The following is a 16,166-nucleotide window of genomic DNA, read 5'->3' on the forward strand; positions in this document are numbered from 1 at the left end:
GCAAATGCTTTGCAATTGCTGAAAAAACAGTTGTTTGCATCATCATCATTTTACGATGCTGTTTGAAAATTATAAGAGTGATTTCTCATCCTACAAGTGGTTTTTGGATATTGATAGTAAAGTTTATAGGAATTATGATAATATGTTTGAGTCAGGAATAATTCAGTGAAAGTCACCAAAATAATACCATTTTAAAATTGCCTATGTGTTAAAATCAGAAAAGTAAATGAAATGCAGCATTTAGTTATCCACCTGAGATCACTGCATGACAGATACATCTCATACTGTTTTATAACTCCAATAGGGGATGTTTTAAATCTGTAACTTGTACAGGAGAAAAGCATCCTGGAGAAAGTAAATTGATAAGAAATTTCTGAGGAGTATGAGGATTATTTCAAAGCAGTGAGCCGCTTCTTTATTTTTCTGTAAGATCCTAAGTACTTAATGCTTTACCCCTTTCTGCCAGTTGCATAAGATGGGAACTTCTCATCAGGTCACATCTTTGTACCATTTAATACATATAAAGATGTCTAATTAAAGCCGTACTGGGATATGAATCTTCTATCTTAGGCTCCTTCTAATTGGTGTCTGAGGGCCCTGGTTTACAGTGGCCTGTCCCAACTCGGTACCTCTTTCCTGGCTGGGTGGCACCAGCAGCTGCTGACAGCAGGCACGTTGTTTGCCACTTGGCACCCTCCTCTTGCCTGGCTTCTCGCACAGCTCTTAGTGAAACAAACACAATATCTGACAGAAGTCTGTGAAATATTTGATTATTTGGCTTTTGCTTCAGAAATGAAGATTGTTTCTGATTCACTGCAGTGCTGTTTACACAGTACAGGAAGCACTCTACAAAGGCAGGTCTGCAGCTAGGCAAGCAAGGAAATCCTCTCCTTTGCCCGTTCCAAAACCCAGTGTTGGCTGTACACCCAGGTGCTTACTTCTGCACTTGAAAGGCAGCCCTGGCAATGTGCTGTGTGGCTGGCATATCTTTTAGTCCCCAGCCCCTGTGCTGTTTGCCTGCACCTAATAGTTCTGCTGGCAGACACAAGCGTGGTGCTGTCCTGCAGGATTCGCTGAGCGGGCTGTCTTGCAGCTGCTGCATTTCCCACCACTTAAACTGACAGCAACCTACTGTGTGGAGTTGCTAGGAGAAGGTGAATAGTCATCATTACAGCATACTCCTTCAGTAACAACCTGTAGAGCTCTTCAATTTCTCTTCTGCAGGGATTTATACTTCACTGCCGACTTAACATTAGTCGGTCATTTTCTTCTCAAGAAGCTGGTAGATATTTACTCCTTAAGAATCAATTCGGGATCATCTAAAGAGAAGAAAACGCTGGCATTTGAACATGCACTCTTTGTAGGGTGATGTGGCTGATACTGGCTCCTACCATCTGCTTTCCTATTGCAGCCTGTTTCTTCAACCTGCAGAGGAGAAGCCAGGCTTTCTTTCCTTCTGGATTGTTAAAACCATGCACATTTATCCTGCATAGCAATGCATTATAGCCTGTTTTAAGGAATCTTTTGTGCTTCTGTGCATATTCCTACTGCAGGCAAAGTGCATGAGGAAGGAGCCTGTGCAGGCAGTCGGTAGTGTAGTAGCTGGCTCACGCGTATGGATTAGACTCGTGAGGTCAGAGGAGCTGTGTGCTGCTCTGTGCTGGTGTGTGTGGGGGGGAAGAGTGGATTTTTCTACCCAAGTGAGTAGCAATTCAGGCAGAATCATCCCTCAGCTTTTGTAATTCTGATGTGTTTTGATGTGAAAGCTGCTACTGTCTAACATGCGTGGATCATCTGACATTTGTAGTGGACTGAGGAATGCTTTTACTTGCTGCTGAGCCTGACTATAACTGTATCACTGTAGGACAGTAACGATGGGGGCTCGAGCAACGGAAACAACTCGTGAACTGGAAAGCACTTCTATAAAGTATCAAATAGGAGGACATGCAGAGAAAATGTGGCAGCGGCTCAAAGGAATGTGAGTACTTCCCTCCTTGGCTTTTGTTCTATTCGTTGCGAAAGACGGTTTTCGTTCGTTAAAATGACTAATTAGCAAATCAGAGAATTATCTCTAAGCTGTGAATAGTGTTTGCTCTCATATTACTGTACGTCGCTCTTGTATCATGGGTACTTAATATTGGATGCTGTGTAAGATTCAATCACCTCATTTAAAAGACAGATGACTAGTTATCCAAATTGAAATGCAGGTAAGTCCTTTCATGTTTACACTCCCTTGGCTCTGATGTGTTTTTGTAAATGTTAACTTCAGAGTCAGCATTGTCAGAGCTGTTTCATCATTCCTGCCAGTATACATAGGTAAGTATGCTACTGCAGTTCCATAGGAAGTATCAGTACTTTGCCTTTAGAGAATGCAAAGAAGCCTGTGTTAAAAGATAACTAGTTATTAGGAGGATGCTATGTCTGTGGTTTTGGTCTTTTTTTTGTCAGTTATTTTGGTGCTTAACAATGCCTAAAACTGATTAAAGGACTGTTTGAAGGGACCACCATGCACCTGCTCTGTGTAATTAGGTATGCTTGTGAAAATTTCAGTGTAGTCTTCTGGTGTAAGGGATCAATAAACAAACATCTGTAGCATGTCAGAGAGAAAGTCAACTAGTGTGTTCTGAACACCTTAAACTTTGGCACCTCTTTCAAGTGCTTGTCTGTATTTTTCACTGAAAGCTGATATCATGATGTTACAAAGGAACAGTCACGTTATGATTCTTGCTTTGGAAGTGATGATAGGACACTCATTTTAGCTGGAAAGATTTGAAATACTGAGCTTCTAAATGTATGCCACAGTTACTATACAGTCGTTTAGATGCCGAAGGAAAAAGTTTGACTGGGACCTCTGCATCAATTCGAGTGCTAAGTATTGAATGTACTGGCTATGTCTCTATCTATTTCCCCTGTGCATTGGGTAGAGATTTGAGCTGACTGTGGGAAAAGGAATTTCTGTCGTCTGCTTTCTTTCACAAGAAAGTTTGTTTGCCTCTGTGGAAAGCAACTTTTCAATTATGGCCCGGAATTTATCAAAACTTGTTTGTGATATGCTTCTGAATATTTGCTATGAATCCTGTAATCACTGTTTAGTATTATGCATTTTGGCAAACATGTTAGCCCTGGAAACCTCAAAGTGCACCTAGCAGAGTAAATATTCTGCCTGATGCCACACACCTTGCCTCTGAGTTTCACACACAGAAGCACAGATTCACAAAATTCCAACCCCCTGGGTTGGGAGGGACCTCCAGAGATCACTCCAACCACCATGAAAATGCAGGCACCCTACAAGAGGTCTCACAGGTAGGCATCCAGATGAGTCTCAAATATCTCCATAGAAGAGGACTCCACAACCTCTCTGGGCAGCCTGTTACAGCTCAGTGTCACTCTGAGAGTGAAGAATTTCTTCCTTGTATTAATATGGAACTTCCTGTGTTGCAGTTTCTGCCTGTTGCCCCTTGTTCTACTGTTGCTCACCACTGAAAAGAGTCTGCCTACATCAGTTTGACTCCCAAGCTGTAGGTGCTTATGAAGTTATAAGATCCCCTCTCAGCCTTTCCAGCAGAGACCTCCATCAGTTTGTGCAGACTTCTATTTCTGTAGGGTCTAATCTACTGCTTTTGTTCATTTTGTATATTCTGTACTACCATCAGAGTAAGAGTGGTGTTTCTTGGGCTGAAGTATTTTCTTTCAGAATTGTTCCATTAAGCAATCAAAAGTAAGTAACTAAACAGTAGTGATACTCATTAAAACAGCTCCAGAAAATAAGGCTTGGGCTTCTTTAGGACTAATTATAACAATGGTTTTCAAGTACTTGAAAACTATCTTTCTCACGACTGTTATGACTGCAAGGTGGTGCTAAAATACTTGTATAGAAAGAAAGAAAGAAAGAAAGAAAGAAAGAAAGAAAGAAAGAAAGAAAGAAAGAAAGAAAGAAAGAAAGAAAGAAAGAAAGAAAGAAAGAGTTATATTATTACATAAATGCACAGCTGAGTATTTCTCAGACTTCCTAATGATTTCATTTTAGTCATTCCCTAGTTAAAAGGAAATCACTGACCTATCAGTGTTCTGATGGGAGAAGTTTAAAGAGTTGAATTTTTTTAGAACGTGTCTCTATACTGAATTCACAGATTAAACATGAGACATTAAGGAAAATGATTAATTTTGCTGGTGTAGAGATATGTATGTTTGTATGTGGAGGAAAGATGGACAGATAAGTAGGACGAACACTGATAATATCATTTGGAAAGAATTCCTTTATAGATTGTCAGAATTGTTTTGTCATAGGGGGAGAACTGTTAGTGGAGTATGTGTGGAGGTCGATTACACTCTTAAAGTAATATTTCTACACTTTAGTCAAGAAATAGTGTGAATTATGGGGCTGAATCTGTTCTTGATCTGGTTCAGAGGACTAGAGTACAAAGTACAGTCTTCTATGCTAGTTGAGAGTTCCAATCATCATCTTGCAAGCAGGTCATTGCTCATGAAAGATCATTGGATTTCATTTAGGTACGTGTCTATCTAGTGTTTAAAAGATACACAGTAGGTCCTTAGTTAAAATGGTATTTCACTTTAAGATGTCAGCTTTTTATCTAATCTACATTTAAATAAAGATTTGTCTGCAGTGTTCTGTATACATTTAACTTCATAGGTCTTTTCTAAAAAATACATTTATATTATATCTATATATACATTATACATATTATATATATATATATGTATGTATATAATTACATTGTAAATGCAGTCTGTTGTTTAAGGTACTTGAACTGAATACACTTCTCAAATACAAGAAATCTGCATATGAATAACCAGCGAGAAAACTGGGCAATGTGCATGACCTTAGGTGGAAAAGCCTTTCTACATAGTTTCTACTCCAGAAAGTTCCGTGCAAACTGATAATCTGCTATTCTTATGTCCTGTAGTAAATATTTGGATATTTAGAATAACATGGAGTCCATACCCAGCTTCTGCCCTGTTTCTGTGGCCTTAGAGCCAGGTTCTGCCTACTGCGCATCAAGTCAAAATCCAATTCTTATCTTCATACTGAAACTGCAGTAGAAACTGCAGCACTGCTGCAAATGAAGAACTTCTCTGGCAGTGGGGAGGTTAATTTGAAGTAATTCGATTCTTAGCATTGGTACTAAGCTTATTGATGTCAGACTGAATAAAACACAAGCTTGCTGTAACAGGACTTAGTTAAGAAAAGGAATTGTGTATACTTCTGTCTTGACTCAAGCTTCTGGTCTTTGAATTAAGACATTTTCAGTGTGCAGGCTGCAAGCTTCTACTGTTTCATACTTCAGGGAGAAAACAGAAACAAATAACAAGTGTCAGCAAAACATGTTGTATAATAGTGTGATTTAAATAATTCTTTGTTACTCAGAAGAGTAAAAGCTAAAGCACTTCAAACCACACTGGGACTGGCTCTGCCTGCCTGAGGAACATGTTGTATATGTTCCTCTCCAGAAGGAATCTCCTTATGGCCTGTCCAGGTGCATCCTTCTTAGAGCATTTAATGTCACTGAGTTCACTTCTGCCTTAGCCTTTCACTCTGTGAGGTAGAACCTCTCTTTAGGCAGTAGCTAAGTCTCCAGTTGGATTGTATTCTGGTGTCAACAGGACTGGAGTATTTGCTGCCCATGAGAGCTTCTCTTCCAATAGTGACGGAGAATATTAGTAAGCTCTGAAAGAGATGCAACTTCTTTTAAGCATTTTGCTTCACAAGGGTTCACCCAGAGAACGGGCTTTGAAGCATAGCTCTGTATGCTCACTGGCTTTGTGGTGTTTGGTATTCTCCTTAATCTGGAGTTGACTTAACCCTGTGTTCCTCATTATGCTGAGGAATGGTGCACAGTCTGTTTACAGTAAGCCTTGGCTGTCTGCCACTTCACTCAGTGTCATATACAGAACAGTCTCCCCCACAAAGTAGCTTTTTTGCAAGTAGGCATCTTCTTTGCAAACAGCTTCTTCTGTCTCCACCACTGTTGAACCTAGTATTTGGAATAAGCTCCATTTCTGAGCTTTAAATTAATTACTGAGAAAATAACTTTTTTTTTTTTTTTTTAGTGGCACATTTGCCAGAATTCTTTGTTAAACAGAAAAAGTTAAAATGCAGCATCTGAAATGTGTGTGGGGTTTGAACTCACATGTAGTTAAAATAAGCTACTTTATGTAATTGTTACTGGTTTAAATCAGAGAACATTTACTATTGCCATTGCTGGCCTAAAACTAATTTTTGGTACGCTGGATGGCAAAAGGAGTTGAGGAAAAGCAGAACCTTTTTGCCTTATCTTCTTCCCTTTCTGTTACTCTGCATCCAAAAACAGACTCCAGAAAGGACAGTTTTTAGGCACTAAAAGCCTGGCTCTCCTGGAGCCAGTCTGTTGAACCTGGGGTGCTGCAGTGACAAATGCCTATTGCTGCATGTGTACAAATTTTGTAGAGGAAAAAAAGCCCTAGTCTGTGAGCTGGGGAAACTTGACTTGAAAGGAAAGTGGAGAAATGCATTTCTCCACACCTGCTGAATTGAAAGCAAGAATGCTTTTAAAGGCTTCAAATGCACTCACAGATTAGCAGCTTGCTAGGTCTAAAAGGGACTGGAATGGGTAACCTTAGCTAGGAAACCTCCCTCAGTTGTGCCTTCACCAGACCCTCGGATACTGGTGGAAAAGATATGGAACAGTTTTATAAACCTTGCTTGATTTTTTTAAATTTTTTTTTTGGTTGGCTTTTTCATGTCTCATTCATATTCTATTTTATACTGCATTTGGCGTTAAAGTTTGCTTATTTTCCATGTCTATATGTGCAATTTGCATGAACTATGAAAGCTCACAAAAAATTAAGTGGAGAGATTATCGTTATCAAAACCTAATGTTTTGTGATATCAAGTTTGTAAACTTATGAATACTGAAGAATCAGAGGAGAAGAAATAGGCTAGGAGGTGGATAACTGATAAAAAAAAAAACGAGCCAGAAATTGTCACATAGTGGTAACTACATTAGGAACAAATGAATATACAGTTGAAAAAGTTTTTACTTGTAATATTGCATTTTTTTTTTTACCAATGTAAAAACTTTCTTTAAAGGAAAATTGCACATTCTTGAAAAAATTCAAATGAGAGCTGTGTATAAATGGAATTGAAGTTAAATAAAAGCCACTATTTGTCAAAGTATGATTTCAGAAATGCTCTGAACAGAAAAAATGAAGAAACTGTGTAACGATTTACCCAGTGATTGATATGGCTCCCATTAGTTCTCTAATTACAGTCAGAAATGTTCTGTTATGCATTGTGAACCATTCTTTTGATTCCAAAACCAAAGTGTGTTTCTGTATTTGGGTAGACGAGGTAAATAATTCACAATAATTCTGTAGCCTAAAAATATGAATCCAATTAAACTTATAATATATTACAGGACTTTCAGTAACTATAGATATTTTATCCATACTCAGATACTTAGCACTAGCAATATAAAGAACTCTCTTATCTAGACATAAGTACAATAATATTGTTGTTAGAAAGGAACTTTCATCGCATATTGTATTTATTTCCCAGTTCATACTAATTTTTTTGCTGCAATTGCTAGCACTTAGTGGTACTTTTGATGGATTAGAGAAAATGCTAGTCCTCCAGTTTACTGTGGCTAGGTGAATTGCTGCACTTAAGAAAGCTCTACTAGAGAAAGAATGCAAATTGAAGGAGTGATCCACAAGCTGTAATTTGCCTATGATACGACTATGAACAGCAAAATCCTGCCTTTACAGATCTTGCATTCTCTGTGTGATTCAAAAGGAAAGTTCCCTCTTTGCAGATCTTCAAATGTATGTGTGCATACAGCATTCACATACGCTTCCCATTAAAATCATGTTATTTATCTGAGAACACTGCAAAGGAAATTAAAGATAGCATTTTATGAAGCTGACTGTGAAACTGCAATTAAATGAATTCTCAAATTTCTTTCTTCTTTATTTTTGTTTAGCTTAGGCTTTTGCCTATACTTATGCTTCTAAGATTTCAAAAAATGCTTTCTCTATTTAACTCATACTGTTCAATTCAGATCTCTGCCTAGAAAGAGGCTGCATATCATCTGCTGCCGAAAGAGTTACATTCCTTTTAATTGGGGCCCCTTCCGGATACTTGTATGGAGGCACTTGCTTGGCCTGTCGGCCAATCAATTGTTGTGAATCTTTCTTTCAACAACATCATTCTCTAATTTAATTGGAACACACTGAAGTCTGCTACAAAATAGTTACCTGTCTCTCAAGGATGTTGGCCCAAAGCTTAGTTCATCATAATGCACTCCCACATGTAAGTGCTACTTTTTGCAGTGTCCTACAGAGTGCAGTCAAAACATCTGGGTAGGCAAAACCAAGCTGTCTTGTTGATTGTACAGCAAATGACTAAGTACTGAAATTACATTATTACCAGTGGATGTTATAAGAAGACTTGGCATTGACTTCATATTTCTCTCTGAAAGAGAAACATAACTTCAAGCTAATAGAAATAACGTCCATCCTGTAAGATGACCAAATAATTATTTAGTGAACTGAACGTTAGCACTGCTGTATTTGTTTGCATTTGCCTCCCACTCTGGTTTGTCCTGGTATCATCTCTGGAGTAGAGTTAGAACAAAACAGTTGCAGGCATTTCTGCTGCTGTTTACTCAGGATTTGCCCTGGTGTTAATAGCACATTGATGTCTTGATTGTTGCTGAGTGATGGGAGCACATCCTGTGCCAGGCTGGGCTGCTTGGTAGGGAAGAGACACTCTGGTGGTGCAACAGCAGGAGAGGAGCGGAGCCAGGGTAGGTGGCCTGAGTTAGGCCAAGGGTTATTCCACACCACATGATATTGTGTTGGAGGCCATAAAGCTGTGGGGAATTGGCCAGGGGACAGTTGCTGCTCAGGGGTTGCAAGGTGTTGGTCAGTGGAGGGTGGGATCAATCATAGTATTGTTGCTGTGCCTTGGTCTGCAAGTAATCACACTGCAGCTATATATATTGTTATCATTAATTTTTTTTTTTTTTTTTTTTTTTTTTCTTCCCATTCTCCTATTTTAGTAAACCGCTTTTATCTCAAACTGTGAAGTTCTAGTTTCCATTTCTCTCTCTCATCCCTCCAGGGGGGGCAAGTGAGCAAACGAAGTGTGTTTAGCTGCTTGCCAGGTTAAACCTCAGCGGGTTGATTAGAAAGCTAATGCTGTAAAGCAAGGTTAGAGGTGTACTAGTTAGCAGCAAGTTCTAAGCTGCTTTGCCATCATATCTAACCAGCAGGTTTCCTTTTTGCCAAATAAACAAAGACCCCTGAAGGGAGTAAAATCAGGCAACCAAGGACCAAAGGGGCTAAGTTTGACTCCCACACTGCAGAGCAAAGAGTATTTTACTCATGCTCTGGTGGCAGTGGGTATTTTGGAGGCTTCTCTTCTTTTTTTTTTTTTTTTCCTTCTGTACTGCCCTGCCACATTGTTTCATGAACCAAGCCATCAAAGTTTTAAAGTATGATCTCATAGAGAAGAGGTACAGTGACAGTTAGAGCATAATAGAAAATAATTCCTTTAATTTTACAAAGGAAATAAACAAAAAACTGAGCAGTAGCAACTAAAATTTGAGAGAGAATTGCACTCTGCTGTGGCAAAGGCAAGCTGAACAGAAATTAAGTATATTGATTAGAAAGTTACAGCTGACAGTGAAGTGACTCAGCTTTCAGTCCATAAAGCTGAACAATTGGGCACGCAGTGCAGCATAACTAAACAAGCAAGCCGTCTCCTCTGTCTCTCATCATCTTTAGGAAACTGCTTAGACTTACTAGTAAGGAGCTGCTGAAAGCATTCAATACCTGCTAAAGTCTGCAGCAGGTTGCCCAGTATTGGGGCTCTGATTACAGAATCTCAGAATGGTCCGGGTTGGAAAGGACCTCAAGGATCATGAATCTCCAACCCTCCCACCCCAGGCAGGGCCACCAACCTCCCCATTTAATACTTGACCAGGCTGTCCAGTGCCCCATCCAGCCAGCCTTGAACACCTCCAGAGATGGGGCATCCACAGCCTGTCCGGGAAGCCTGTTCCAGCACCTCACCACTCTCTCTGTAAAGAGCTTCCCCCTGACATCCAACCTGAATCTTCCCTCCTTCAACTTACAACCATTTCCCCCTTTTCCTGCTGTTATCTATGCTTTCAAAGAGCTGATTCGCGTCCTGTTTATAGGCTCCCTTTAAGTACAGAAAGGCTGCAATTAAGTCACCCTGCAGCCTTCTATTTTCCAGACTGAACAAGCCCAGCCAGCCCCCTCAGCTCCCCAGTTAGACACCTGCTCTCCAAGAGAATATATGCAAGATATTTTAAATGGAGTACATGACTTATTCCTAAAACTCAAGGTGATCCTGGCTGCTTGGCAGAACTTATGTGTAAGTCTAATGCTGTTACATGATTTGTTTCATTAATTTCTGTGGGTTCTCCTAGAAAATCAGTTGCCAAACTGATCTGTGAGCTGCATGAGTTTGTTGGCTATGTGGTCCCAAAGAATTTGACCAGCAGCCACGATAAGTCAGGTTTTCTCCTGTGATTCATTCTTGCCTCCATTCTAGTTTTCTTAACTCTGCTAGTATAACTGTTTTTGATGCCATGCTGAGTATTCTTGTGGGTTAAAAACAACCTGGTAATACTTATTACTGTTATTAATTTTGACTTGAATCAGTTCTTAGGTTGGATTCCTTGCGCATTTCCACACCTAGCTGCACCTTTTAATGCAGGAAGCTGTCTGGGTGTGGGAATAGCTGATGAAGTGATAGGAGACAGTCCTGTTTCATCTAGTGCAGCTCACCAGCAAAAGACCAGCAGTCTCAGGTCACCTGTGTTTCAAGTCTGTGACGCAGTAAAGCCTACTCTAGTGTAATGGGAGAAAGTATTGATGCAATATGTACTTGTGCTGAGGGTTTCAGTATTTTTGCAAGGTTAGCTCTGTAGTCGTAGTTTTTATGAAAATCAAGTTTTGCCCATGTCACTCCAGCTTTATGATACATCAGATAACATCTGTGTCCCTGTAGCCAACAAAAAGCTGGCCTGAAAGAAGTCCAGAATAAACATCCATGTTGTGTACTTTGGCTAATGCAGGAGAATAGTAATCACGTATTTGCACCTCAACTAAATCAGTTAAGTACTGCTAGGTAACCTATAACCAGCAGTCACAGAACTGTAACTCTTTAAGTCTGTTATTTACCTTGGTTGTACCTTGCACCACTGGCAATATTTTGGATGTCTGTAAACCCTCCCAAAAGGAAAAAAAAGAACAAACACAAGAAGCACTCCTTCAAAAATGTGCCACATGAAATTTTGATTCTTCCTGACTAAAATGCCCTGAGTATGGATACACAATAGCTGGCACTCTGCTGTTTATAGCTTGTATGGTAAAGCTGAACACTTATGTTATTTATTTTAAATTCTTTAGAATGAGTAAGAGAAATAATGTTCATCTGAGTCAGCCATAAATGAGCACAAATAAACAAGTATTCCAAAATGTAAATGCATGAACAGTAATGCCATTCCTTAAGTCTTCCAAATATTTAAGTTTTCTGAAGATCAGGGATAAAGGTTCTATAAAATCTTCAATTACATCTACCTTCAAAAGTTGAGGTCATAGGCATGACCTCAGTGGTCATGTCTAAGGTGGGTAAGTGTGCTCCTTTGTTAGGCAATTTAGTCAAATACATCTGATTTTTATGCCTTCCAGAGCAGCCAGGATACCTTTAAGTATCATCTGCTGGAGGACAGAAAAAGGAAAGACATGCTTTAAAACTTTACTTTTTCCAGAACTTGTGGTTCTACAAATATCCACCCAAAGAAGTGGTGGTTTTGTTGTTTGTTTGTTTTGCAAAAGAGAAGGAAATGTGTTTTTTGCTCAACTCTTCCTCATTGATCATAGGCTTGCTACATGATGGCATAAATAAATATTTGTAATCATAGTCATTCAACATTTTTTGCTGGTTTTGTTACTGTTTACTTAATGAGCTCTTTGGTAGTCTTACAGTCTGTTGAATTACAGCAATGCAGCCTTCCAGGCAGAATGCAGATACTATTTGGTGCAGTGTTATTTAACAGGAAGAGATCTAAAGGAAGATGTTTGCCTATGCAAATGGCTATGCTTCATTATCTGCTGTTTGACACTGGCTGCAGTTTGTTTGACCCAACCCTTCTCCAGACTTATGGCGCCCCTAGGAAAATAAGTAGCCTCCATAAATATTATGCTGACATTTAATTGTTATGAATTTCTCTGATAAATAGTGTTTGGAGGCACTTGTATTTGAATGGTTCACTGCTAGTTTAATTTATGCCAGAAAGATGCTAAGTAGCAGACTACCAGGTAGTATTTACTGTTTTTTGTTCATATACAGTACTCAGCTATTGTTCTGCCTGGGTAAATTGAAATGAAATGCTATTGGGTATTTTCTGTTGTATTTTGTGCAGAACATATTAAAGAATCAACATCTAGCATCATATTTCCTACAGAGATGTTTGTTGCAATTTCATTTTCTGTTTGTTTCAAATACTCTTCTGTTATTATCTCCTACACAAAGTAGTTATTTTCAGCAGCTGTTTTTATGTCTGTATGTCTCAATGATTACTGAAACACCTTTACTAACCATAACATCAGTTAGTTTAGAGAAAAAAACAGGTTTATGGCATAGTCCGATGACAGTGAGGTAGAGATACAATAGCCTTTTCTCTGCTTTGTAGTGTGGTGACAAGGAAATTCCATTTTAGTTTTATATTTTTCTTGAGAATGCATCTTCTTAAGTAATTGGGACAAAAATTAGTCTTCAAATTAGTTTACTTGTGACTAGCACTAGTTTGTGTGTGTACCTGTAGCTCTTTAAGAGTGTTTAAAATACATTTTTATTTTTTCCTGTAAAGCTGAGCTTTATTACAAGTTCAATAATGAGAATAAATGTATGTCTTAACTTCCCTATGTAGCGCAAATATTTGATGCTTTAACAACATTACATTGTGATATTTCACTGGAAAGTATTGAGCCCTTCCCTCCTATAGTCCTACCTTGAATCTGCATCAAAATTATGTGACTGTTTCTATTTCTTGAATGAACTACTACATTTAGGGAGTAACACTGTGATGATAGGAAGCATTACTTAAAGTGGCAAGAGTATATGTAAGTAGAGTCAGAAAGATTTATACTCTGAAATAAGTTTGTTTCTACTGGATACTTTCTGGTTTATGTGAGTGCTGACAGAAGTATTATGTTCTTTACTAAAAATGTCATAGGTAAAAACTCTGGCTTGTTTGGGCCTTTTGACTTTGAAGTCCTAAGCAGATTGATTTAATGTTGCTTGTTTCTCTGGAAATATTTAAAAATATTTGTCAAGTACTTGTCAAAATGTAGACTGTTAATAACATACACATTTAAATAGTTTAGTGATAACTGTGAGGAAGCTTTGTCTCCAAGAAAGAATTACATACTTCTATTTTTAGCTTTTCTCTGGAATAGTTTGGTGAGGCACAGTCTTGCTTGAGCTACAGATCAGAAAAGAATTTCTTCTCCACTTGATTCTTAGAACATCCCTACCTTCCAGAATAATTTAATGATATAATGTACAGAAGTAAGTAGAATTAAAAACATTAAAATGTCTTGGTTCAACACACTTCCAAACTACATGATTGGTTTCCCAACTTGTAATTAAAAAATATATGATGCATACTGAATAGCTATCTGTTATTAAATAGGTTAACTCATGTGATCTTCTGTTTGGAAAGAAATTGAAGAATTGTTTTATATTCTCATCCTGTTAGAACAGAAGATCGCAGAATGCTTATGACCTGAACTTTCTGTTTCCTAATTCTTGTTCAGTATTCCAAAACTTTCCCCTTGCCTTCACCACTACAGTATTTTATTCTTCAGAATTCCAAGAACATGCCCATGTACTGCTTCTGTGGTACATATTCTGCATGAAACTGAATTTTAGCTGAGAAAAATGGTTTGTCTACGTAGGAGACAATGAAAAAGAGAGTTTAAAAGTGAACATATGGCAGCTGCTTGTCTGTTATGGGGTAAACACAGGATATGAGCATCACAGAAGATTAAGAGAGTTTATAGTTGAGTCCAAACTTTCTGAGTTGCTCGTATCTCTGTTACAGCCTAAACTAAAGTTTGTATTAAAAAGTGTAGAGACTGTTAGAAGTCTAAATTGTGTATAAATTTAGTGGAAGTATGACAACGCTTGTCCCAATGTTTAAAATAAACATGATATTAGAATGCATATGGATAATGTTAGCTTTGATTTGGTCCTCTAATTGTATTTCTGTTTTTTCACTGTATGCTTGGATATTTACTAATATCACATGCCAGCTCTGCTACAGACTAATTAAATTCAACCAACCAACAAAAATGTCATGATTTATTCATCATTTTAAAAAATTTATTTATTTATGGAAAAAATTTGGTGGCTCAGGTGAGTACACACCATATCAAGTCATCCCATCTCCTTTGAATTGCACTCAGTTTTGGACAGCTTCTTTCTGGATATGGGAGGCAGTTGATTTCATCTTATGCATCAGATTCTATTCTGCCTTCTAGCTCTTTGCTGGGTCATCTTTTCATTTGCAACCAAAAAGTTGTAACCAGAATGCCACTGCATTTAGTTTAAAAATATCCTTGTGTTCAGATATAAGATGAAAGCAATATGTAAAGAGTAGATAATGGCTTAATGGAAGTGAATAATTTCCTGTAAGTTTTACTTAAGACCTTTTAGTTTGAAAGTTTAGAAGATTTTCATAATCAGTTCAATACAAAAATTATCTCGTTGCTTTAGCAGAGGAAGAGTCAGAAGTTGCAGAGTCCTTGAATCATGTTGCTATTTAGAGACACATGGTTATTAATAGAACTTGATTTTTAAATGCAGTCTCAAGTACATTCTTAGTTTGATGAGTGAGGGAATAGAATCAAACCATAAGACATCAGCTTTGGTAGAGAAAGGTTTCAAGGGAAGGAATTTGGAGGAAAAGGGAGAATTCTTTGAAGTTGTAGAGATTTACTATATCTTTTTCATTCTAAGTAATGAAGAACAGTATTCATTTCTTCATACTGTTTTTTTCTGCATTGAAATGGACTCAGGATACTGTTTAAAGCTCAAGAATGACAATGTAAAGATCCACAAGTGACAACAGATGTGATTTCTCACAGTGAAGTGCATTCTTATCATTTGACAATGATTAACATTATGATGATCCTCTTGGCATAGAACTGAAAATTTTCTACATTGTATAAGCTATATTAAATCTCTCTTTAGCTGGCACCCATGTCTTGCTGAAATTGGCAGACTACCACATGCATGGGACCGATTCCAGCTTTATACATGGGCACGAATGCAAAAATCTCCATATGATACTTCACTGCTGAAAATTATTTGGTGATTTGCAGAAGAAGGCTGCTACATAATGCAGTTCTGTATCTCAGAAAAAAGTAATTTGTGGCCCAGCTATGGATTCTATTTACTAGCTCAGTCATCTGCTGGCTGGTCATCTGCAAGCATCTGCTGGTTTCTGACAGTACTGGGAATTTGTGATTCTGCCTAAAGGATCAGAAATCTTGTAGCTTTGTGAGACTTCAGTTCAAATATGTGTGAAAATGTCAAGATCCAACCTTCAGTTCTCTCCTTAGTAGAAACATGGTGTTGAACTACTGCTTCAGATAAATGTGGACAGAATGAAGGAGGTCTGGAGTTTTGAACGTGGAAAAAAGTATGTATAGTAGTTTTTGAAGTGTTATTATCATGATACAGTTGATGTCATACCCATAGACCAAAGAATTTTAGCCTGTGATTACTCCAAGTCCATAATCTAATAAAACTAGCCTGGCTCTGGTCTAACTTACTCCAGTTTAATTGGAGACTATTGAATTATACCCCAAGAAATGAAAGATTAAAACAGATTTACTTTATTGTGACAAAAGAGAGCGATATTTTGAAGATGCAGTGGAATTTGGCGAAGGTTTATTGCTCACTCCTTTTTATGAACACTGGGCTATGTCAAGTATGTCATAATTTTTTAGTTAGCTGTTACTAGATTTTATTTTTCTTTCATTGCTTTACTAAGTGAGCATGTCACCTGATAGTGAAATAAGGATTTTCTGAGGCTGCTTTGTTTTTTGGTTCCCCCCCCCCC

The 16,166-nt window shown here is 38.1% G+C and overlaps 1 protein-coding gene across 7 annotated transcripts in view; it reads left to right on the forward strand.

Annotated features, from left to right (window-relative positions):
* PDE1A (phosphodiesterase 1A) overlaps positions 1-16,166 on the forward strand; it is a 191,838-nt gene that overhangs the window by 51,054 nt on the left and 124,618 nt on the right. For 2 of the 7 annotated variants that reach the window (XM_032446003.1, XM_032446005.1), the window contains exons 1-2: positions 1,302-1,633; positions 1,865-1,978. In XM_032446003.1, the coding sequence (XP_032301894.1) occupies positions 1,563-1,633; positions 1,865-1,978 (185 nt within the window). In that variant the 5' untranslated portion in view covers positions 1,302-1,562. The other 5 variants (XM_015868294.2, XM_015868291.2, XM_015868296.2 and 2 more) reach the window with 4 other exon arrangements.

This window comes from Coturnix japonica, chromosome 7 (genome assembly GCF_001577835.2).
Source record: "Coturnix japonica isolate 7356 chromosome 7, Coturnix japonica 2.1, whole genome shotgun sequence".
Taxonomy (NCBI): domain Eukaryota; kingdom Metazoa; phylum Chordata; class Aves; order Galliformes; family Phasianidae; genus Coturnix; species Coturnix japonica.